This window comes from Lasioglossum baleicum, chromosome 20 (genome assembly GCF_051020765.1).
Source record: "Lasioglossum baleicum chromosome 20, iyLasBale1, whole genome shotgun sequence".
NCBI classification, from domain to species: domain Eukaryota; kingdom Metazoa; phylum Arthropoda; class Insecta; order Hymenoptera; family Halictidae; genus Lasioglossum; species Lasioglossum baleicum.
The window spans coordinates 990,774-1,015,927 of record NC_134948.1 but is presented as its reverse complement, the minus strand read 5'-3'; the positions used below and the strand labels follow the sequence as shown (position 1 = coordinate 1,015,927).

At 42.2% G+C, this 25,154-nt stretch overlaps 1 protein-coding gene across 1 annotated transcript; it reads left to right on the top strand.

Annotated features, from left to right (window-relative positions):
• Window positions 1–14,031: 14,031 nt before the first annotated feature.
• On the top strand, window positions 14,032–18,906 carry LOC143218903 (uncharacterized). Its single transcript, XM_076444470.1, has one exon. It carries the CDS (start codon window positions 14,032–14,034, stop codon window positions 18,904–18,906), a length of 4,875 nt encoding a protein of 1,624 aa, XP_076300585.1.
• Window positions 18,907–25,154: the final 6,248 nt, after the last annotated feature.

Sequence of the window (25,154 nt, the reverse complement as noted above, 5' to 3'; positions counted from 1 at the left end):
AGACAGTCATCGCGAAAATTTTCGAAAACATCTGCTAACAACAGTACATCCAATTTTAGATATAAATCGCTGTACTGTCCTAGCGTTTGTATAGTGAAACGCGACGTCGGATATCTCGCTGCCATTCAACCGATTGTAAAATGCTTCGCGCGGCGGTAAACATGTATCGTTTAATTTATCATACGATGTCAGATAGTCGTCTGGAAACACGCCTTTTCTGGTCAACAGGTTGAAATCATCGTTGGAAAGACGTGTAAATTCGCCTCGTACGATGCATAATTTACTTTTATCCAAATACGATGACAGCTTGTCCAGACTTGAGTTCAAGAACTTGAATGAGTAGATGAAGCGAAATTTCAACAACTTTGTATAATTTCTCTTTTTATCTATCTTCGCAACAACTTTCGTGAATGAGATATACTTCTCTTTCGTCAATGGTAACACGCCTATCCGTCCCTCGAACGAATTTGCTAATTCTTTGATGACGAAATGTGCATCGTAGCCTGATAAATTATGGAAAACCACTGGTATCAAGTACGAAGATTGATAGCTCAAATTGCATCCGTTCTGAGCCGGACCACGATACGCGCCCGTGAAATGACAATGGTCACGCACTCGTATATCGTTTTCCTCCAACGATTTCTCGCAGACGTGGCAATGCGTGGCCGTACGAAAATTTAATTTTTCCGTTTCGGTTAGCGGATTCATCGGTACAGTTTTGTTGAATATCGGCTGTAATTTCCGACTCAGCTCATACAACCTATTCGCGAACCATGCGGCGCGTCCCTCTTTCTCGCGATAAACCTGACACTCGCACAGCGATTCATCGTAGCGACAATGCATATAGTATCCTATGCTAAACGCGTGGTGATGTTGATACTGTACACGTGCCGCACAGCCTTCTCCTTCCTGTTCCTCAGGCAGCAGCAGACACTCCAAGTCAGCATAGATAATGAATGGTGCCTGTTCTTTGTTTGTGCAAAGTTTTTAAAGTGCAACCACTTATTCTCGCTCGTTGGAAGCGTCAGAACACAATCATTCATTCGTTCGCAGTCGATCGTATGAATGTTTAATCTCTCCGGCGTAGGGAAATATTGTAAGCACCTGTGGGAAGAAAACATTTTTTTGCTTCAAAGAATTTTTAAAAACAAAAAAATGTGCAACTTACCGATCACAAATATGTTTCGTGCACTTATGCTTGCTAAGCTGCGATGAAACCAATCGTGGTAAATTTAGTATACACGCGAAATGGCCGTGCGTCTTTGCAGCATTCTGGAGAAACAGCAAGTTGACATGTCTCCTCCGTTTCTTCTCGGTCAAATGAATCGTTACACATTTCTTGCGCACCCATTCGAGCACGTTTACGGAAACATCGTTTTTTCGTTCAAATTTCCGAATGTCTTTGAATAGCATGGGTGATTGAAATCCTTCGGTTCGGAGCACTGTTTTGTAGTGTGGATATGATGATAAACGCGATGGATTTGTCTTGACCGGATAGAGACCCACCACGTCCGCCCAAAAAAAGCATGCTTCATCCTTGTTATTTACGTTCACGACCGCTTTTTTCAGCTGTATTGTTCGAAGCAAGTAGGTTTCAGCGGCGCACGGTGGTGCGAACAGGGAAAAAAATCAATTTTTCGAATGCTAGGTACATAGATTTTTCATTGCAATTTCGTTTACTATATAGCTGGAGTATTTAACCAATAAAAATTTTTTATAAGTATCTCTTATTTCTAGGAATAATATGACATGAAAATTTGGAAAAAGGAAACCTGCGATTTTGGCTTATAAATGCGTCTACGTATAAACGCAGCCAGAAAAATCTAAAACATTATAACACTTGAACAATGTTATAATTTGATTATGTTTATAATAGATGATTTATTTAACGTAGCTTTAATTAATGTAAGTGTCATTTATTTATCGAAAACACAAATTGAAAAAGAGCTATTTTGAATAGTAGAATTAAAGTTTAATTTGACATAACTTGTTTGCGCCAAAAAGCGCCAAGATAAAACTTGTTGCAAATCATGCAACACACTTTAAAGTACATATCCAACCAGGTTCTGGCTGCGAACTCCTGCGAACCTGGCTCTGCGACCAATTTTTTCTAACTATAGTCAGTCGCATGTATCCGTGTACGCTCTTTAAAATGGAATAACTTTTCTAAACTTTTACCAAACGATCTGATTTTTTGTGATCCATTAGATGCAGTTGTTTACTAAATATAGTGCAAAAAATTTTTTGAAAGAGTAGCAATTACGTAAAAAAAAGCCAGTGTAAAATATTTTTTTATTTGTCCCCGTAAAGAAAATTTAAAATATACGTTTAGTAGATCTATGTTAGTATACTGAAAATTTCATCGAAATTGATTAACATACACACGAGGTATAAGTGGTTAAAAATAGTGAAAATCTTGTATGTACATATACACAGCTCTTACGGCTCCTGGTCAGTTCCAGCATACGAAAATGCGAATATCTCGAAAACTAAAAGCAACCCCCCTATATTGGAAGAGGAAAAAGTTGTTCAAAATGTCGAAATCTATAACATATTTAAATTTCATCAAAATCGGAGAACAGTAAAAAAAGTAAAAAAAAATTTTAATGAAAAAATAAATTAATTAATAAGTAGAGGGACAAGGCCGGTTTGCTCATCATAGACGAGGGGGGTGCGGGGAGAGGGGAGGTAGGATGGGCGAGGGAGGTAGGGGAGGGGGGAACTTGGGGGGAACTGGATGAGGGTGGGGATAAGTGAGGAGGGGGGAGGGGTTGATCTACCTTACCGACTGATCTGTAGTACTCTACCTTACCGACTGATCTATCACCACATTACCAACAAATTAACCACTCTACCTTACCATCTCTGCTCTTTAATCATCCTTTTCCTAACAAATTCAACCTTTTTCACAACAAATTAAGCACTCTACCTTACCAACCCCACTCTTTTAAGCACTCTACCTTACCAACCCCACGCTTTAATCACAGACGAGATATAGGAATAGACCTGACACCTAATGCATTTTGGTGTCCGTCGGTATCGGTGCGCTAACGCCCCATTTCCTATATCTCGTCTGTGCTAACACCCCGTTACCATTCAGTGTCAACACCTCTATACATAGAATTAGAGAGATGTATTATTATTATTTCTAGGGGCAATATATCCTAGAGGGCGTAAGAAACACCGAAAAATTCGGGCTCGCCAACTCCCATAAGGCTGGCAGTCTTTAATAGTATCTCGTCGGTGGTCAGGTCTATTCCTATATCTCGTCTGTGCTTTAATTATCTCTTTAAGTTAAGCGCTCTACCTTACCAACTCCACTCTTTAAATTAAGCACTCTCCTTTTTAAGCGCTCTACCCTACCGACCCCCTCACCAATGGAAAAAACCACATCTTATTTTTACAACAATTTTTACTTCACAATCTAATTATTTACAAATAAAATTTTTACTATTAAGAAAAAAGTAACAATTTTTACACTCTTCGGGAATAAGCAACAATTTTTAACGACAAATAAGTGGCAACTTTTTCTTCTCCAACAGGGGAATAAGCGACAATTTTTACTTCTCCATCTAATTATTCATAAATACAAATTTTTTCCTATTAAGGAAAAAGTAACAATTTTTACGCTCTTCTTCAACAGAGGAATAAGCAACAATTTTTTAACGACAAATAAGCGGCAACTTTTTCTTCTCCAACAGGGGAATGAGCAACAATTTTTACTTCTCAATTACACATGCGAATACAATTTTTACTATTAAGGAAAAAACCAATGCCACGCAACAATGTTTTATTCGCTGGCCAATGATAACCTTTTGCAATCGCAATAACCTCTGTAATCTTCGCAATAAAATTATTTGAAACGTATCACGATAATCTCCTTGACCAATTTTTGCCCAATGAATTGTAATAATCTCTGTGACTGTAGCAATAAGATTATCTGTAGATTTGACATCTTTACGACTGTAAGGGTTACAATAATTAAAAAATTAGTGATTACCATCTTGTCCAATGATAACATTTTATAATTGCAATAACCTTTGTAACCATCGCAATAGGATTATTTGACACGTATCACGATAATCTCTTAGGGAGATCCCCCTGGTTCAGAAGCGGCATAGACTTACTACTCCTGATACTAAATTTTAACTAAGAACTTCTTTGACCAGCTACTTTTCACTGCTACGATAAAACAGACGCATTAACCATATAGGATTTGTAGGAATTAGATTAATTAAATATAAACATATTTTTTATTAAATGTTGTTTTATTTCATTTTTTTATAAAAGACAAAATGGCATCTATAGCACATTACATTCCGCATTCGTCCACACCACACGGTGACAAGTCAATCGTTTTGGGGTCTACACCAATCGGTACATTACCACAATTTTCTCCACGAATAAATCGACATTGTCTTGACCAGCTTTGATGTTCCACCATTGGATCATCTTCCTTTTCCCATTTATGTAGCTGTATGTTGCATTCAAAACATTCCACCCAATCGTTAAAGTCCAGGCAGAAAAATCCTGCTGCAGCAAGTCTTTTAGGCTCAACAATATTTGAATAAGCCCAGTCACGAAAACTGTCAAGTCTTTCACTTTCCAAGCGATAATCAGACTTTGGTTTTGTTGTTACATGATGAGGGAAACGCATCATTGTAGCTAAAAAATTTTTTACCATTGTTATTATTGTAATTTTTTTAGCCATTCTCGAAATGTTTGTACTTCATGTAAGCTGCAATGATATATTGGCGTTTTTAAATAACTTGCAGGTGTGTGACAATGGAGTTTGCACAATACATTATTATCAATTTTGTACGTAGGACATTTTAATAATGTATCGTATTTTGGACAACCAAGTGATTCCAAATTAAGCGATTTTATGCCTAATTGTTGTAGTACATCTTTTTCAAAGTTTCCTCCTTTGTAAGCTACTACAGGATGTTCATATGTGTATACAAAATTTTCTATTACATTGAATGGTTCATGTTGCTTGCGTTCATGTTCTTGTTCAAATTCATGACATATCTAACAGTTTTTTTATCCGCGTCAGATAGGTCATAATAGTTTCGGCCTAATTGGAAATCAACTTTTTTAAAGCAACCGTTCCAAACATTGATTATTGCCAATTCCTTACATAAAAATTTTTTTTCAATACTGAATCCATCCATATCAATTATGTGCGTGATTTGATTCATCTGAATAAAAAAAAAACGTGTGAAAATTTTAAACAATTTGAAAAAAGTTTAATATACTTACTGTTGATAAATAACTTGAGTGTAATGCGTTGGGGTGTTATAACTTTTGTATGTACTTATGTAGATCTATTTTATTCGATACACTTGAGCGTAATGCGTCGAATGCTATAACTTGTTTGGACTTGTGTAGATCCTATTTATACCATCATCTCTACTCCCCACCTTTGTTTTATTCTCTGATATCGCTATCAGTGTTAGAATTTCATTTTATGAACATCAGAATTGATTATATAAAGATTATGTTTATTACTGAAAAAATAATACATTTTTTCATGTAATTTTTCGAACAATGTTTGTTAATGGATTATACTCTACTATGCTATCATGTATCATTAAGCAGTATGCAGTTGTCGATGGAGGAATGTCCGTTCTACATTCAAATTCAATTCGCACATAAATCGTAGCATTTTTTAACTTCCCGATTTTATAGGGAAGTTATTGTAATGACCCCGAAAATCGAAAATCGATTTTTTAGCAGATCTTCACGTTTCATGGTCATTGCAGTCATTCTAGACTATTTTAAGCAAAATGTTCGTGTGTGTGTGTGTGTGTGTGTGTGTGTGTGTGTGTGTGTGCGTGCGTATGTCTGTTTCTATGGTATCAAATTTTTCGTTAACGTTTTCTGAAAAAGTAACAACGCGATCAGAATGATGAATGATGCAATCGATGTGCCCCGTCGTAACTTAGAGCTGATTAGATTTTGGTCCATATTGGTCAAGTAGTTTTTTAGATTTTTAGTTTTTTTCGAACGGAGTTGATTCTACAATGCAATTTATACGAGAGAATGGAAAGTTTCCACCGAAGAAACAAACGTAATTACACAAAAAAATTTTTTTTTCATTTTTCTTAAATTAAAAAAAATTTTTTTAATTTAAAAAAAAATTTTTTTTTTGTACCTTACGCTAATGTTTCCGCTTACAATAATCGAAAATTATCCCAATGCAAGAGTGAGTTAATCATCTCTACTCCCGAGAATACATTTTCAAAGAATATCGATGAAAGTACAAAAAAAATTTATATTACAATCTTTAAAAAAACAATCAGTTCAAAACGAATTATTAACTGAGATTAAATTGAAAATTAATATAAACAATATGATAATTATTAATAACATTAATGTTGAAAACGGATTGGTTAATGGAGCACACATGCGGAATATTAAAATTTATTACTTTTCAAGAAAATACTAAAATTCCGTCTATATTGTGGTTAGATTTTCAATTGGCCAGAGTAGGAGTGAAAGTAAGAACTCGTTATCGTGATTATATGAAAAATGCAAATATTCATCAAAATTTGCCACCAATAATAAAAATATCGAATCAAGTAAATATGTCGAGTGAGGAAAAATATCAAATCACACGTAGTCAATTTCCAGTGGTTCCTGCTGAAGCGATTACGATTCATAAAAGTCAGGGACAAACATACGAGAAAAGTATGTTTGAATTTTAAAACATCAGAAAAACGAACTTTACACATGTTGTATGTAGCACTGAGCAGAGTTTCAAAATTGAGCGGTTTATATATTTTGGGACAATTTAAATTAACAGTATCGAAGAAACCCAAGGTCAATACTGCTAACCCGGATAATGAGGAGTCGTATCGTTTGCGAAAAACTATAATAATTAAGACAATTTATTTTGCAACATCAGTACGCTATAACAAGGAACCAAGCGAGCAACGAGTCTACGATGTTCGTTTAAGGCGACGCCATATAGCAAACATCTTGATAAGTAGAAAACTATTGAATTTCCCTGAAAACGTATAATCTTCTTAAAACGTACTAAAAATAATGATAATAATATACTGCAACTAACGAATCGGGAAGTTCTTTGTGTGGCTCGTGGAGAGTCACACACCAAATCAAAAAAACATTAATAGCTATAGGTACTACTAGCCATGCGTACCACTAACCCTTTCGCAAGAGCAGTCCTATCCGCGAGCTCGCGAAGCGAGCGAGCAAAAACAACCCTACTCGCGAGCGAGCGAAGCGAGCGAGCAACAATAACCCTCTAGTTAATGTTTCATTTTGACGAGAACAATCGAGAACGACAAGCGGAACGTATTCCATGAAATTTGCAACGTTGAGTAACGCATCACCGTTTCCATAGTAGGATTCTTGAAATTTGGCATACATATCATAGAGCAAGGCACATTTACCATTATCAAAATTAATATTTAAATCATCGTACGGATAAGTTTCTGAATTCAGATAAAGTCGAACTTTACACAACGAACAATTATCGAATCGCGCGAGTAATCCTTTTACTTAAATTATTCTTTCGCGCAGTTTGTAAAGCAAATATTACATAGCGCGGTTTTTCCATTTGGGGAGCGGTTTTTATTGCCCATGTATGCTTCGTGGTTGTCTGTAGCAAAGGATATTCATACAATCCTCATGATCGAAAGCTCATACTGATTGGTGTATCATTACTTAAAATACGCAACATAGAAAGCTTATGTATTTCATCCAATGTGACGTGTGGCATTCGCCATTGAATTTTATATAGATCTAAAATAGGTTTTGTTTTGTCCGAAGGACTGTACAATGCGTTTGCATTTGTGTGCGAGCGAATCAAAATCAATTCATGTCGCGCGTTTATTACAATGCGTTTGTAATCTTCGCAGAAGCCTAATAACATGCTCATGGGTATGCAAAAATTGAAATTTATCGGTGCAGTGGCTGTGGCAGTTTTTTCTCCAAGCATCGTTTCCTTATGAGTCCACCCTGCATTGGACAATGCATTGCTTCTCATCGTGGACAGGCTAACATAATTCTTTATAGTTGTAGCAGTACCCGGATTTCTGTTCCGATCGATTTCAACCCCATTTAATTCGTAGCGTATTTCATCGAACATGAATGCAACGGCATTGTTGTCTAAAGATGTTGTTTCGATAGATGATGCACCTGTTGTAGTTAATTCAAGTTTTCCGGGTAAACTAAGTTTTCCTTCGATATATAGAAAGCTTCTGCAAGGTAGCGTGTACAAATCTTGTTGCTGAATGGGTATTCTTATCTCATCATTGTTTCCGAATGTTGTGTTTGCATATGGATTGTATGTGTGTAATTCAATTTTCGTTATTCTATTGTCAAAGATCGGTGCCTCCGAAATGCTCAAAATGTCATCGAACATGGTGAACTTCTTTTTACCCTTTTCACTTTTTTTACAAAGATTCACTTTTTAACAATAAATCCCAAAGATTGTAGATATTTCACGTTTTGTGCAGTCAATGATTTATTAATTAATGTATTCTTGTTTATCACTGTTAGGAAATATCAATGTTCATATCCAAAGTAATATCCGTAACAGGAGAAACCTGTATTACCGACCTGCATATCATAGGATAATGATTGACAGATTGTCTAATGGATGGCGCATATTATAAACAGACACGGATTACAAATAGAGCGGTTAACGAAAAGCGCGCCTTCTTCCTCTCTGTGTCCTTCTCGGAGTTCTGTAAACAGCTTGTCTGTCGCGTCGCATTGCTTTTGTACTATATTACACTTATATTTGTTTGTTAAAAGTATATATATATATATGCGCATATAAAATACTAGTGTGTTGTTCGCAAGTGGGTGTGATCATTTATTCTTTTCTATCCTCAAGAATCACGTTGATTGTTGCGTTATTGTTATGAATTAACATTACTTTGTCGCGCGTGTAGTCGCACCGTAATTTCTTCACCACGAAAATCAACTAAACGTCCGGTTTGATCTACGATGTGAATCGTTAAATTGTCTATTGCTCGCGTGACGATTGGAAGGTAAATGACTTGTGTAGGTGTTTCGGATATTTTATATCCCGGCGGCACCTTGGGAGCGAACTCGTGTAAAGTATGAATGAGTGTACCATTGTAGTACGATCCTGTGGTTACATTGCATTCTACTCTAATTATATTCACATTTATAATATTAATAGGCGCGTTTGATGAATGCCATACGTTTGGTTGTAGAACACGATCTGTGGAAAAACCCAACATTGAACCCACATTGTGAGGTTTTGTAAAGTTTATTTGATATTTGCTTTTAATTTCACTTTTCATTGTATTATTGTTCGCTCGTACAACCAATGGATATTCATTGTCTAACGATTCTTCGGGATATCTACCTTTTATTTCACGTCTCAAAAACGCGTTGATCGCGTCCAGTTCATACGAACCGTCGGGAATGATGATCTCATTATCGTCAAAGTAGAAACGATTGTTTCCAAGGTTGGCACTGATGTTCGGTATTGTATAATAAGTTTGCAAATCAATCAATCCAAGCTCGTATTTCCCATTGCCAAGATCAATAGGTGGAAAATACTTGGATGATAATGTACTGCTTCTTCCAGACAGAGTGAATGTAAATGACATTTTACAACAAAGTTTCGCTGAGAAATTTCACACACAATTGTCCACACACGCTTTCATTATATTTTTGAAAACGTTTGTGATTATATACGATCGATGTAGTTGGTCCAAAATAACGAATTAACTCAATTGGTGAGCGAAGATTTCCAAAACTATCAAAATATTTGACGTGTGAACCACGTTTTACATATGCGACCCAATGCGTTCCTGGTCCATGACTATCATATAAATTCACTATCCCCCGCTCGTTTACCCATGCACGCCCTCGCAATTCATTACGCATAAAAACACCTCTAAAATATGGTAATTTTTTACACGCAATCATCAATTCAACATCAGTCATAAAAAACTTTTTTTCTTTTTCTTTTTTTCTTTTTTTTCTTCTTTTCCGATAATCCTTTTCCACTTGTATACGGTCGTAAATATACACCACGACCTTCCATAGCACGATTGTGTCGCTGCGCTTCCTCTAATTGTTTTTTTGCAGCTTTAGCATCATTTATTGTTTCGATTACCCCTGCAGCGCCACCAGTCAATGCCCCTATAGCCGACAATGCAGGTAACAATAGTGGCAAAAATCCACCACGTTTGGCGATTGGGAGAATTCGCTTAGTGTTTTTCTTACTCCTCTTTGTATTCTTCTTTTTCACAGTTTCTTTTTAAACAGATTTTCTCATGTTCAAATATGGAAAACAACTGATATCGGTGGTGTTTAAGCCCCCCTATAAATACCATTTCATTGTCAACTGGAAAATATAAAGTTTCATAAAACAATTTACAAATATCCATATTCCGACGCGTCGCGTGTTTGATGATCACTGTCATGATATGATGCGGAAACATGGTGTGTTGTTACCTAATAATATTCGATGTGTCGTAAGCGGTCCTTCTGGATGTGGTAAAACAAACGTTATGATTAGTCTATTGGAAAGCGTGAACGGGCTACGATTTTCAAATGTTTATGTATATTCAAAATCATTGTATCAATCTAAATATAAATACTTAAGCAAACTATTCTCATCTGTGGGCGAGGATGTAAGTTACTTTGCTTTTGAGGACAATACCGATGTAATTCCTCCAGCGCAGGCGCGCCCCGATTCAATATTTATATTCGACGATGTTGCATGTGATGAGCAGGATGTAATGAGGGAGTATTTTTCAATGGGTAGACATTCACATGTTGATTGCTTCTATCTGTGTCAGTCGTATGCTAGAATACCCAAGCATTTGATTCGTGACAATGCCAATCTGCTGATTCTATTCAAGCAGGATGTAACAAACCTACGACACATTCATAATGATCATGTAAATACGGATATGTCGTTTGAAGCGTTTAACACACTATGTGCCAATTGTTGGCGAAAGAAATATGGATTTCTCGTAATCGACAAAGACAGTCCTTTGAATCGCGGGCGTTATAGACGTGGATTTAATGAGTTTGTCGTGATGTGACGATCATAGTTGCTCTATAAGAGTCTTTGAACATACATCGTGTTATAAGTTTTTATTGCTATAAAGAATAATATGTCGTTGACGGGTAAAAATAAGAGACGATCTGAGATTATGAATGAGATAGCAAAGACTAGTGATACCATACGTAAAAAATATTTGGCTTTAGAAATGGGGAAAATGGCAACCGAGGCTCATTTACAAGAAAATTTGCGACCAATCGTTGAACCGTTGAAACAACTAGTTCAAAATACTACTGCGAACAATGATGACAACGCATTGCCGAATATTACTGAAATACCATTATCTCCACAATCTTTGAAGAAAAGAAGAATAAAGAAGCGAAAGAATGACAAATTTGTATTAACACCACTACCCAAGAAACGTTCGAAAAAAACAGGTAACGAGAATGAAGATGAGAGCGAATTATTAATACCACAGCGGGATATCTTCGAATCACCTGCAACACCAACTTTGGAATCTTCAATGCGCGAAATTTATGAAAATCCTGAAACGCATCACGAAGAAGCTCAACATTTATCAGATAATTTAGGACCTCTGGCTCGCAAATATTTAGAAAAGTTTTTTACTGGGCCACCTAAAAATTCTGACACAGTATACGGTGTATATGTTTCCGACAACGGTACATTAATGCTCGGGAACGCAACGTTTGATGTAACTAACAACGATGATATCGTAATTAACGGACAAAAGTATATGGGGACTCCAGGTTTTTACGAATTGATATTTGGTAGAATACCAGATGAAAATTTATACACCGAGGCGGATAAGCAAACGTATAAAAATATTCTCATTGTTACACAAGCACATCGACGTGGAAATCAGATAATGGGGAACAAAGGTTACAAATATAAAAATATTATAGGACCAATGTTTTCAATACGGAGTGGGAAGGGAATTCCAACTTTTATGAGGGCAACTAACATTCCAGTCGATTACGTGCATTGGGACGATCCAAACGAGCTAGTCGATCGTTTAAAATTATTAGTGTCTTCGAAGAATGCAGGTCACACTGGTCATAACAACGAAATAATATCAATAATCGAAGAACTTCGTGAGGCTGATTTGATAGTATAAATTAAAAGAATGCATATTCATCTAATTAGTTAATAAAAACATATCAAAGAATAACAACTATTAAAAAATGTTTATAAGCAAATTCGGCACATTATTTAAGACTAACGAGCAGGAGTTGGAAGCTCATCAGACTTTCTATCCATCATTAAAAACTTATGTGTATGATACTGCGGTGTGTTTAAACGATGATAATTTGTATGATGCAAAAGGAATTCGCATATGCTGTGCAACGAGGCCGTACCTCGTCGCGAGCGTCGTGTAAATACGAGCGAACGACTGCGGCTTATATTTATAAACGTCAACGACACGGGCACGTGCCAATCACCGTCGCGACCAGACGCGTGCCAATCAGAGAGCGCCGCGGCCGCTCGACCGAGAGCGGCACTCTCCATGGTCCGCACTTTCGCGCGCTATATAAGTCGCGTCGGAATACCGAACGAGCGGAGTCCGCCCGGAGACGCTCACGTGAACACCGGATCGTCCAGCACTTTTCAGAGCTGAGGAACCATCCGTCCAGAACGCAGGCTGGAATCACGAGCTCCAATAGGCGACTCCCCTCCACGTTCCCGGCAACCGGAGATCGCCGTGCCGCCGCTTTGGGCTGGATCGGACCCGTCGCGTCGGCGTGGTGGGCGCGAATACCCTTAGGTGCTTCTAAGGCGCGTGCGACGGTAACTCGTCACTCAGGTGCCCCTGTGTGAGAGTTGCTGCACCACTCGGCTCTCCGACCGACCAATCCGAGACGATTGGCCTCCGACCGTCTCTGCTAGTCGAACCCCCGCGGTTTGACCTCACGATCTGGAGTGGTAACGGCGAGTGCGAACCCCTCAGGTGCCTCTGAGGTACGTACGATCCGTGGCTCGTCCTTCAGGCGCCTCTGAAGGAGTGCCGCGGCGCCCGCGCTGCGTCGGTCAGTGACCTCTGGCCGCTTCCTGTCACCATCCTACCCTCCAGCGTGAACCCGCGAAACGTCGCGCCCTAACACATCGCGCGCGCAACGCCGTCGAAACACCGGTCGACCGACATCCGCCGCCGTACCTCCACGTCACCCGTACTCGCGTATCTACGCATCACCGTCCGCCTGATCGTTTCACTAATCACTCCGCGATCACGTCACATTCTTTCTGTCATACTCTAGACCGAGACCGCCGCCTCCGCTGATGCGATTGAGGGACCATTGCAACCACCGGCTAACTAACCGGACACTACGTAAATCACAATTCTTGTAACGCGGTCGGACTTGCCGACTTGCAGGGAAACTTTCTGTTTGTAATATGTTTACATTTTCTTCACCGCACATAGCGGAATAAAGTTCAGTTTGGTTATCCGATTTCGTCTCCCTCTCATTTATCTACCTGCGAACCCTGGTTCACTCCTAAGCTACAGGGCCTCCACGAAATCGGAACGTTACATAGCGCCCGAACCGGGACCTGCTTGAAACGATCAGACGGTACGGTCTAGAAATAGGTTTCGTCGGCAACAGCGAGCGACGCCGCAAAAGTCACAGGGGACCGACCCCGCTTAATGTCCGTCAGTAGTCGTCCTTAATTATGTACGCGTAAGTATTTATTTAACCGTGTCGTTATTGTTTAACGCGTATGCGCCCGTAACCCGCGAACCAGCTTGTTCACGTCCGTTCCGATATAAGTGTAGTTATTTATTCAAGCGCATACGCGTCTCCGGTACACACCGAGCACCGAACGAACCGTTGTTCGGCGGAAAAGGGACTACCGCGAGTTCCCGAAAAAATTTTTTTAATTATTTATTTATTATTAGATGCAATTGTCCGCACACTGGCCCGAAAGATCGTCCCCGATCGGACCGAACGTTAAACTAGTCCGCGTTCTCGTGTACACGGCAAGGAAGAACCATGGGGGTATCATGGGTATACCGCCTAAGGAAAGAGCAGCTGATCCAGGAACTGCACGCGCACGGAATCGGCACGGAAGGGACCGTGGTCCAGATGCGCCAGAGACTGGTGGCATATGTACGCCGCAATCCAGAAATATTCGCCGACAAACTGGAAGATGATCCGGATTATAAAGAGGAGGCCGACGTCACTAAAGACCTGCTCGACTTCCACGAGGAACTGGCGGCCGGCCTATTTAACTCGAGCACTTCCACCCCACTGCGCAACCATCAAACGGTGAGAAACGTGCCCGAAGTATCCACGGCATCTACGGCCGTAAACACTGTCATCGATCAGATGAGAAAGTGGAACTGCCACTTCGATGGCCGTGATCCACGCGGGTTCCTGGAACGGGTCAACGAGCTCCAACAAGCCTACCACCTGTCGGACCGGCACATGCTGGAGGATTTCCCCGAATTATTAAGGGGAGACGCTCAACTGTGGTACAGGTGTGCGACGCCATCCGTCACCTCGTGGGCGAACCTCCAAGAACAACTACGGGAGTACTACCTACCGCCGGGAGAGCGACGCCACCTCGACCGACAGATTGCCGACCGACGACAAGGGCCGAACGAGAAAATCTTGCCTTACGTCACGGCAATGACAACGTTGATCCGCAGACGCGGGGGATACTCATTGGACCAGGAACTAGACACCCTCTACTACAACATGAGGGGTGAGTTCCAGCTCCGCATCCGTAGGGATGAGGTAAAAACGGTCACCCAACTCATCCAGCGAGTGGGAGAGATCGAGGAGATCCTCACAACGATGAAGAAGGAGACCAGCAGCTGGCGAACAGAAGGGACTCGGTCGTATGTTAAGCAGGAGGCAACCAACAAAACATTCACGGCCGTTACGACACCGTACTCCAGGACCACACATTGCTGGAAGTGTAAGCAACCAGGTCACGACCGCTTGGAATGTAAGAACCGACAGCTAAAATTCTGTTCTTTCTGCGGCAGCGACGGCGTACTAACACGGGATTGTGAATGCCACCGCGGATTCCAGGGAAACGGCCGGGCCAAAATAACATACAACCCGGCCATCGATCCTCCCGAGAACAGGATCTTCCTGGGCGTCACCATCAACAACCACCAGACCGAGGCGCTCCTCGACTCTGGCTCCGTCTGCTCCTACGTCAACAACGCCATGGCCAGGAAGTGCGTTGCTGCAGGGTGGCAGGTAGCCAAAGAAAGCACACTGGCTGCCATGGCAGACGGAACGGAGGCGGAATTAAAGTGGAGCATCCGAGGTACCGGGATTATCAACGGAATCCCGCTAGAACACCAATACTTCGTGATGGGGTCGATGGAACACGAAGTGTTACTGGGTATGGACGCCCTGTCAAAACTAGGCCTGGCAATACGAATCGGTGACCAGGAGATTTACCCGGCCATAAAACCGAACCGTACTAGTACCTGTACCGTCACCGTCCAGAAAGGGTTGTCATATCTAACAGTAGACGAGAGCCAACAACTGCAAGAACTGATCCAGGAGGAGCAGAAGAAGTTCGAGAAGATACATGGAGCAACGTCACTGACGGAACATGAGATCCGTCTAGAGGATCCGACCCCGATCAAACAAAGGTACCGTCCACGCAATCCGGCCATGCAGGCTATAATCGATGCGGAAGTCGAGAAAATGCTAAAAGACGGAGTAGTTCAACCGTCACGAAGCCCATGGAGCTCACCTATCGTACTTGCACGAAAGAAAGACGGAAAACATCGCTTCTGTGTTGACTTTCGAAGACTAAATAAGGTAACGAAGAAGGATGCCTACCCGTTGCCGCAAATCAACGCAATGCTAGACAAACTTCGGGGGGCACGATACCTGTCGACCATCGATCTTAAAAACGGATACTGGCAAGTACCACTGACACCTGCCAGCAGACCCCTGACAGCGTTTACGGTACCAGGAAAGGGGCTGCTGGAATTCAGAGTGATGCCGTTCGGCCTCCACTCGGCCCCTTCTACGTTCCAACGGTTACTGGACCAAGTAATCTCGCCCGATATGGCACCACATGCGTTCTCATACCTAGACGACATAGTCATTGCCAGCAAGACCTTCCAGGAGCATGTCAGGGTTCTACGACAAGTCTTCCAGCGGCTCCGAGCAGCGAACCTGCGGCCGAACTGGGAGAAATGCCACTTCGCGCACGAAAGGTTGAAATACCTAGGGCACGTCGTAGACCAGGAGGGACTGCACACCGATCCAGAAAAGGTGGCAGCGGTAACACTACTGGCACCACCCACCGGAGTCAAAGAACTGCGACGATTTCTGGGACTCCTGTCCTGGTACCGTCGTTTCTTACCGGATGTGTCAAGAGTCGCAGCCCCGCTAACCGAACTACTAACAAAGAAGGCCAAATGGAGATGGGAAGCGCCACAACAAAAAGCGTTCGACCAGTTGAGGCAACAACTGACGGAAGCCCCGATCCTGGCAGTTCCGAACTGGGAGCGCCCGTTCACGTTACAAACGGACGCTAGCCAGGAAGGACTGGCCGCAGTGCTGACACAAGAAAGCGACAACGGCGAGCGAGTAATCGCATATGCAAGCCGCACCCTGAATCACGCAGAACGTAACTACTCGACAACAGAGCTCGAATGCCTGGCGGTCAGGTGGGGCATATGGAAAATGCGCCACTACCTCGAGGGGTACCACTTTATCGTGCTAACCGACCACCAGTCATTAAAGTGGTTGGAGAAGATAGACAACCCGTCCGGACGACTCGCACGCTGGGCGATGGAACTGAGTCAATGGGATTTCGAGATACGGTACCGACGAGGACCAGAGAACACCGTGACCGACGCCCTGTCCAGGCAGCCAGTGCAGGTGTGCGGCACCCGAAAAAAAGAGAAATGTACGTGGTACTACCGCCAGCTAAAAGCAGTTCGGGAACGACCGATGGACCATCCGGAATACCAGATCAGAGGAGGACGCTTGTATCGCCACATACTGCACACGCTCGACTTCGACGAACATCCGGTCACCGAGGAATGGAAATTGTGCGTCGCCACGAACGATCGTGTACGAGTACTCCACGAGTGTCACAACGAACCCACGGCCGGCCACTTAGGCATCGCGAAAACGCTGGCGCGACCCTGCCGCCTGTACTACTGGCCCGGTATGCTGCGCGAAGGCGCGCGTCACGTGCGAACGTGCGACAGCTGTCAGAAATACAAGGCAGCAGAACAAAACCCGGCCGGCCTGATGCACGCGACACCAGTCGACCGGCCATGGGAGATGGTGTCCGCTGACTTAGTCGGACCACTACCGCGGTCCAGCACGGGGAACACGACGCTGCTTGTCATACAAGATCGATTCACAAAATGGATCGAACTGAAACCATTGAGAAGAGCTACCGGTCCAGCCATTACGCGGGCCATCCGCGAACTCGTGGTACTTCGGCATGGGTGCCCCAACGTACTTGTCACCGACAACGGAAGACAGTTCGTGGGAAAAGAACTGGGAAAAGCGCTCAACGAATGGGGCGTAAAACATCGACGTACGCCGCCATATACGCCACAATGCAACCCGGTGGAACGCGTGAACAAAGTGGTGAAGACGATGTTAAGCCAATACATCGGACGTTCTCAACGGACCTGGGACGAGCACTACGCCGAAGTGGCCTTCGCGTATAACACAGCGCAACATAGCGCTATGGGGTACCCCCCAGCATATCTCAACACGGGGAGAGAGTTGGTACCACCCGGGAGCCTCCGGTACAAAAGCGGCCCACGAAGGGCGGCCGGACTGAACGAACAGTTGCGCCGAGGACACAAGGAAGCTCGAGAATTGGCTAAATGTCAGATCGCCCGCAGCTTCCAGAACCAGCGGAAATATTACGACAAGAACAGGCGGAACTGGGAACCAGACATAGGGAGTCTCGTGTTAAAACGAACTCACATCCTCTCGGACAAAGCAGCCTACCGGAATGCCAAGCTGTCACAAAAGTACAACGGCCCGTTCAGGGTGCAGCGGAGAGTGTCGCCGGTAATATTCGACCTACTGGACAATAGCCGCTACCTAAAGCCGCACGAACTCGCCCCGACGCCAAGAGGTGGCGCCACAAGCGAGGCGAGCGTACTGGCAGACGAGAGGGGATGCAGGAGGTCCGCGCGACTAGCAGCACGCCAGGTCAGTACAGCTACGGCAGTCATGGCAAACGGACAGCCCGTATCCACCGAAGAGCTGGACGAGTTCCTCCAGCAGCTGGAGGAGGACTATCGGCGCCACGGGACGTACGACCCCGAGCCATCAGGGCCACGCAGGCCTACACAGCCGCGCCTAACCATTCCGCCAGCCCGGCCACCGCTCTACCAAAGGAGCGGTGCCCCACAGGCAAGGCCACCCCGCATCGGGTTAGGATGCGTAGCAATACGGAGGGACAACAGGCAGCCTCCGGCGTACAAGCCGCCGTTTAGGGTACCCGTGGTATCTCCACACCGGGAACCACCACCACAGGCCCCCCGGGCCCCAAAGATGTCCAAGAGGGAGAGTCAGCTAGCCGCTAAGATGGTCGCCGAGACAAACGCCGCCCGGGCCAAAAGGCTACAAAAAAAATTCCGGCTATGGAATGGTGAGGGGGCACCGGTGACCGCTAGACCGGCGAAATCGAGGAAACGGGTGAAGCCTCTCGCCGAGCCGCTGTCGACCATCGCAGAGGAGGAACTTGTACAGCCATCGCCACCGCCGGAGGTGCTTCTCCAGCACTTAAGCATCGGCGAGACATCACCGATTCCGCTGCCAAAGTGCCTGAGCCACCGACCGAGGCGGAAGGAGACGCTACCGGACGGGTACCGTGTTCTGGTCCCCCGTAGGCGTAGCGCGCTATAGACTGGTCGTCGGGAGCGTCCGATGGCCCCTACGGTTGGACCCGGACACGGGAGCTGTCCGCCACGTGGGCACACCACGGCCGATCGTAAGCATGACACCGCTCAACCAAGCGTAAAAGATGGTTGGGTTCTTTTTTTTCTCTTCTCCTCCTCCCTTTTCGGCAGGAAAGGGGGGGTACAGTCTTTCGTGACGTTGTACGTCCCGTTCCCAAAGAAAGGGGGGGATGCAACGAGGCCGTACCTCGTCGCGAGCGTCGTGTAAATAGGAGCGAACGACTGCGGCTTATATTTATAAACGTCAACGACACGGGCACGCGCCATTCACCGTCGCGACCAGGCGCGTGCCAATCAGAGAGCGCCGCGGCCGCTCGACCGAGAGAGGCACTATCCATGGTCCGCGCTTTCGCGCGCTATATAAGTCGCGTCGGAATACCGAACGAGCGGAGTCCGCCCGGAGACGCTCACATGAACACCGGATCGTCCAGCACTTTTCAGAGCTGAGGAACCATCCGTCCAGAACGCAGGCTGGAATCACGAGCTCCAATAGGCGACTCCCCTCCACGTTCCCGGCAACCGGAGATCGCCGTGCCGCCGCTTTGGGCTGGATCGGACCCGTCGCGTCGGCGTGGTGGGCGCGAATACCCTTAGGTGCTTCTAAGGCGCGTGCGACGGTAACTCGTCACTCAGGTGCCCCTGTGTGAGAGTTGCTGCACCACTCGGCTCTCCGACCGACCAATCCGAGACGATTGGCCTCCGACCGTCTCTGCTAGTCGAACCCCCGCGGTTTGACCTCACGATCTGGAGTGGTAACGGCGAGTGCGAACCCCTCAGGTGCCTCTGAGGTACGTACGATCCGTGGCTCGTCCTTCAGGCGCCTCTGAAGGAGTGCCGCGGCGCCCGCGCTGCGTCGGTCAGTGACCTCTGGCCGCTTCCTGTCACCATCCTACCCTCCAGCGTGAACCCGCGAAACGTCGCGCCGTAACACTTCGCGCGCGCACCGCCGTCGAAACACCGGTCGACCGACATCCGCCGCCGTACCTCCGCGTCACCCGTACTCGCGTATCTACGCATCACCGTCCGCCTGATCGTTTCACTAATCACTCCGCGATCACGTCACATTCTTTCTGTCATACTCTAGACCGAGACCGCCGCCTCCGCTGATGCGATTGAGGGACCATTGCAACCACTGGCTAACTAACCGGACACTACGTAAATCACAATTCTTGTTACGCGGTCGGACTTGCCGACTTGCAGGGAAACTTTCTGTTTGTAATATGTTTACATTTTCTTCACCGCACATAGCGGAATAAAATTTAGTTTGGTTATCCGATTTCGTCTCCATCTCATTTATCTACCTGCGAACCCTGGTTCACTCCTAAGCTACAGGGCCTCCACGAAATCGGAACGTTATAGCTGCATAGGTGCACCCCTTGAGAATACTGATGCAGTTAACAAAGTATACGTGGATACAATTGATATGCAGTCTAAGACTGAGATTTTGGAAAAACTGGGTAGAGAATTAAATACAAATATGGAAACGCTCAAGTCTGAGATCATGGATAAATTGAACAGTGACATAAAAACAATGGCAAGCAAGTTTAATACCAAGATTGAAAAGAAATTAGATAAATACGTTGATACGCTGGTGACTGATACAAAGACCGAGATTGAGGAGAAATTAGGTAAAGACGTGGATACGGTAATGATCAGTATGAAGACTGAGATTGAGGAGAAATTAGGTAAAGATGTTCAAACGTTAGTGTCCTATGCAAAGGTGGAAATCGAGGAAAAATTAAATAAAGATTTGAAAACTGTTAAAGAGACGTTAAAATCCTGAGATCAGAGAAACGCGCCCTGAAGAATTTGGCAAGAATATTTGAAACTATCTGTATTTATTAACATAGCAATATTCATTACAATAAAAAATGTATATAACTTTCTTTTATTAACTTCCCGATTTTATAGGGAATTTTATTTCCACATAATAAATGACTAATGTCGTCGCGTAGAATATGTTGTAGATTAAAAGTTTATTGAGGGGTCAATTGCTAAAAATACATTGCATAAAAACACTTATTAGTATATAAGTACTGTTTCATCGAGCCATCTAATCACTGCTAGCTGTACTACAATTATGGAAAATCATTTCTAACATATTTGGTGTTTACTGGTTGTAAAGATGTTTATTAAGGTATGTCATTCCATATTTTTTTAAACGAAGTCGATATCGAATCAACATGAAACATATTGTTACAGATAATAGAATCCATATTTATAATTATCAGTCTTACAACATATATGATTCCGATGGATCCCGAACCGGTTAAACGTATGAACCAGAATTTGCCATGGATTGATAAGAAAGAGGCATACACTCAGATATTCCAGAAGATGTTGGCAATACGTCATAATCTATCATGTGTAATAGATATGGAATTAAATAATGTGATGCTAGACTACATGCCGGATAATATACCAGATGATGAAAGACCATATTTTAACATTATAAATCCGCTGTGCTACACTTCTCCTAAAAGATGACGAATGATCGATTCAACTAAAGAAATCACATCGGTGATAAAAAATGAAAGTGTAACTATGCCCACATGTGAAAAATATCTCGATATGTGTCTGCATCAGCATTATCATGATTATCGTAAAGTTATGGATTGGAGGACAACAAACTTGGAATTGCCGATGATGTATTAAAAAATAAAAGAAAGTTATATACATTTTTTTATTGTAATGAATATTGCTATGTTAATTGTTGCGGATCGCGCGAGCTCCGCGACGGCACGCGACTTATTATAGGCCAGGGGAGAGAGAGGTGACGGGGTTGCCAAAAATCATAACATTGATTCTCTACCATAGAGGCCCCTCTTCACCTCTCCTCCCATCGTTCTGACTCCTCGGGCACAGCTGATTACCCGAAGAGTCAGTTGCTTTTCGAACTCCCGCTTCGCTTGAGCGGTTAACACTTTCGCTACTGGAAAACAATCGCTTTGCTTGAGCTATTAAAATACTAAGGCCTTTGCGCTTCTCGGGTCTTCTAGTTTCCAGCCTACACTGGATTCTAGCTTCTCTTGTTTAAAGTTCGTTACGTTCTAGTTAACTTCCCGATTTTATAGGGAAGTTATTGTAATGACCCCGAAAATCGAAAATCGATTTTTTAGCAGATCTTCACGTTTCATGGTCATTGCAGTCATTCTAGACTATTTTAAGCAAAATGTTCGTATGTGTGTGTGTGTGTGTGTGTGTGTGTGTGTGTGTGTGCGTATGTCTGTTTCTATGGTATCAAATTTTTCGTTAACGTTTTCTGAAAAAGTAACAACGCGATCAGAATGATGAATGATGCAATCGATGTGCCCCGTCGTAACTTAGAGCTGATTAGATTTTGGTCCATATTGGTCAAGTAGTTTTTTAGATTTTTAGTTTTTTTCGAACGGAGTTGATTCTACAATGCAATTTATACGAGAGAATGGAAAGTTTCCACCGAAGAAACAAACGTAATTACACAAAAAAATTTTTTTTTCATTTTTCTTAAATTAAAAAAAATTTTTTTAATTTAAAAAAAATTTTTTTTTTGTACCTTACGCTAATGTTTCCGCTTACAATAATCGAAAATTATCCCAATGCAAGAGTGAGTTAATCATCTCTACTCCCGAGAATACATTTTCAAAGAATATCGATGAAAGTACAAAAAAAATTTATATTACAATCTTTAAAAAAACAATCAGTTCAAAACGAATTATTAACTGAGATTAAATTGAAAATTAATATAAACAATATGATAATTATTAATAACATTAATGTTGAAAACGGATTGGTTAATGGAGCACACATGCGGAATATTAAAATTTATTACTTTTCAAGAAAATACTAAAATTCCGTCTATATTGTGGTTAGATTTTCAATTGGCCAGAGTAGGAGTGAAAGTAAGAACTCGTTATCGTGATTATATGAAAAATGCAAATATTCATCAAAATTTGCCACCAATAATAAAAATATCGAATCAAGTAAATATGTCGAGTGAGGAAAAATATCAAATCACACGTAGTCAATTTCCAGTGGTTCCTGCTGAAGCGATTACGATTCATAAAAGTCAGGGACAAACATACGAGAAAAGTATGTTTGAATTTTAAAACATCAGAAAAACGAACTTTACACATGTTGTATGTAGCACTGAGCAGAGTTTCAAAATTGAGCGGTTTATATATTTTGGGACAATTTAAATTAACAGTATCGAAGAAAACCAAGGTCAATACTGCTAACCCGGATAATGAGGAGTCGTATCGTTTGCGAAAAACTATAATAATTAAGACAATTTATTTTGCAACATCAGTACGCTATAACAAGGAACCAAGCGAGCAACGAGTCTACGATGTTCGTTTAAGGCGACGCCATATAGCAAACATCTTGATAAGTAGAAAACTATTGAATTTCCCTGAAAACGTATAATCTTCTTAAAACGTACTAAAAATAATGATAATAATATACTGCAACTAACGAATCGGGAAGTTCTTTGTGTGGCTCGTGGAGAGTCACACACCAAATCAAAAAAACATTAATAGCTATAGGTACTACTAGCCATGCGTACCACTAACCCTTTCGCAAGAGCAGTCCTATCCGCGAGCTCGCGAAGCGAGCGAGCAAAAACAACCCTACTCGCGAGCGAGCGAAGCGAGCGAGCAACAATAACCCTCTAGTTTTTTAATACATCATCGGCAATTCCAAGTTTGTTGTCCTCCAATCCATAACTTTACGATTGTAAAGGAATAGAAGGGTCGTGGAAGGATATGAAAATCAATGTCACTAGCACTGTTGGTTAAGTGTATAAAGCACAAGTCATTGTCCAGTTTATTTAAATTGATGTCAAAGGAACCGTCACCACTTAGAACTAACTTAAACTAGAGGGTTATTGTTGCTCGCTCGCTTCGCTCGCTCGCGAGTAGGGTTGTTTTTGCTCGCTCGCTTTGCGAGCTCGCGGATAGGACTGCTCTTGCGAAAGGGTTAGTGGTACGCATAGCTAGTAGTACCTATAGCTATTAATGTTTTTTTTTTATTTGGTGTGTGACTCTCCACGAGCCACACAAAGAACTTCCCGATTCGTTAGTTGCAGTATATTATTATCATTATTAAGTGTACGTTTTAAGAAGATTATACGTTTTCAGGGAAATTCAATAGTTTTCTACTTATCAAAATGTTTGCTATATGGCGTCGCATTAAACCAACATCGTATGCTCGTTGCTCGCTTGGTTCCTTGTTATAGCATACTAATGTTGCAAAATAAGTTGTCTTAATTAGTTTTTCGCAAACGATACAACTCCTTATTATCCGGGTTTGCAGTATTGATCCTGGTTTTCTTCGATACTGTTAATTTAAATTGTCCCAAAATATATAAACCGCGCTCAATTTTGAAACTCTGTTCAGTGCTATTATACATACAACATTTGTCAAGTTCGCCTTTCTGATTTTTTAAAATACAAACATACTTTCTCGTATGTTTGTCCGTGACTTTTATGAATCGTAATCGCTTCAGCAGGAACCACTGGAAATTGACTACGTGTGATTTGATATTATTCCTCACTCGACATATTTACTTGATTCGATATTTTTATTATTGGTGTAAAATTTTGATCAATATTTGCATTTTTCATATAATCACGATAACGAGTTCTTACTTTCACTCCTACTCTGGCCAATTGAAAATCTAACCACAATATAGACGGAATTTTAGTATTTTCTTGAAAAGTAATAAATTTTAATATTCCGCATGTGTGTGTGTGTGCTCCATTAACCAAGCTGTTTTCAACATCAATGTTATTAATAATTATCATATAGTTTACATTAATTTTCAATTTAATCTCAGTTAATAATTCGTTTTAAACTGATTGTTTTTTTTAAAGATTGTAATATAAATTTTTTTTTGTACTTTCATCGATATTCTTTGAAAATGTATTCTCGGGAGTAGAGATGATTAACTCACTCTTGCATTGGGATAATTTTCGATTATTGTAAGCGGAAACATCATCGTAAGGTACAAAAAAAATTTCAAAAAAATTTTTTTTTTTAATTTAAAAAAAATCGAAAAAAATTTTTTTGTGTAATTACGTTTGTTTCTTCGGTGGAAACTTTCCATTCTCTCGTATAAATTGCATCGTTGAATGAACTTCTTTCGAAAAAACTAAAAAAACTAAAAAATGCTTGACCAAAATGGACCAAAATCTAATCAGCTCTAAGTTACAGCGG

Coding starts and splice junctions, on each gene's coding strand:
- LOC143218903 (XM_076444470.1), top strand. CDS start 14,032: ATGGGGGTATCATGGGTATACCGCCTAAGGAAAGAGCAGCTGATCCAG.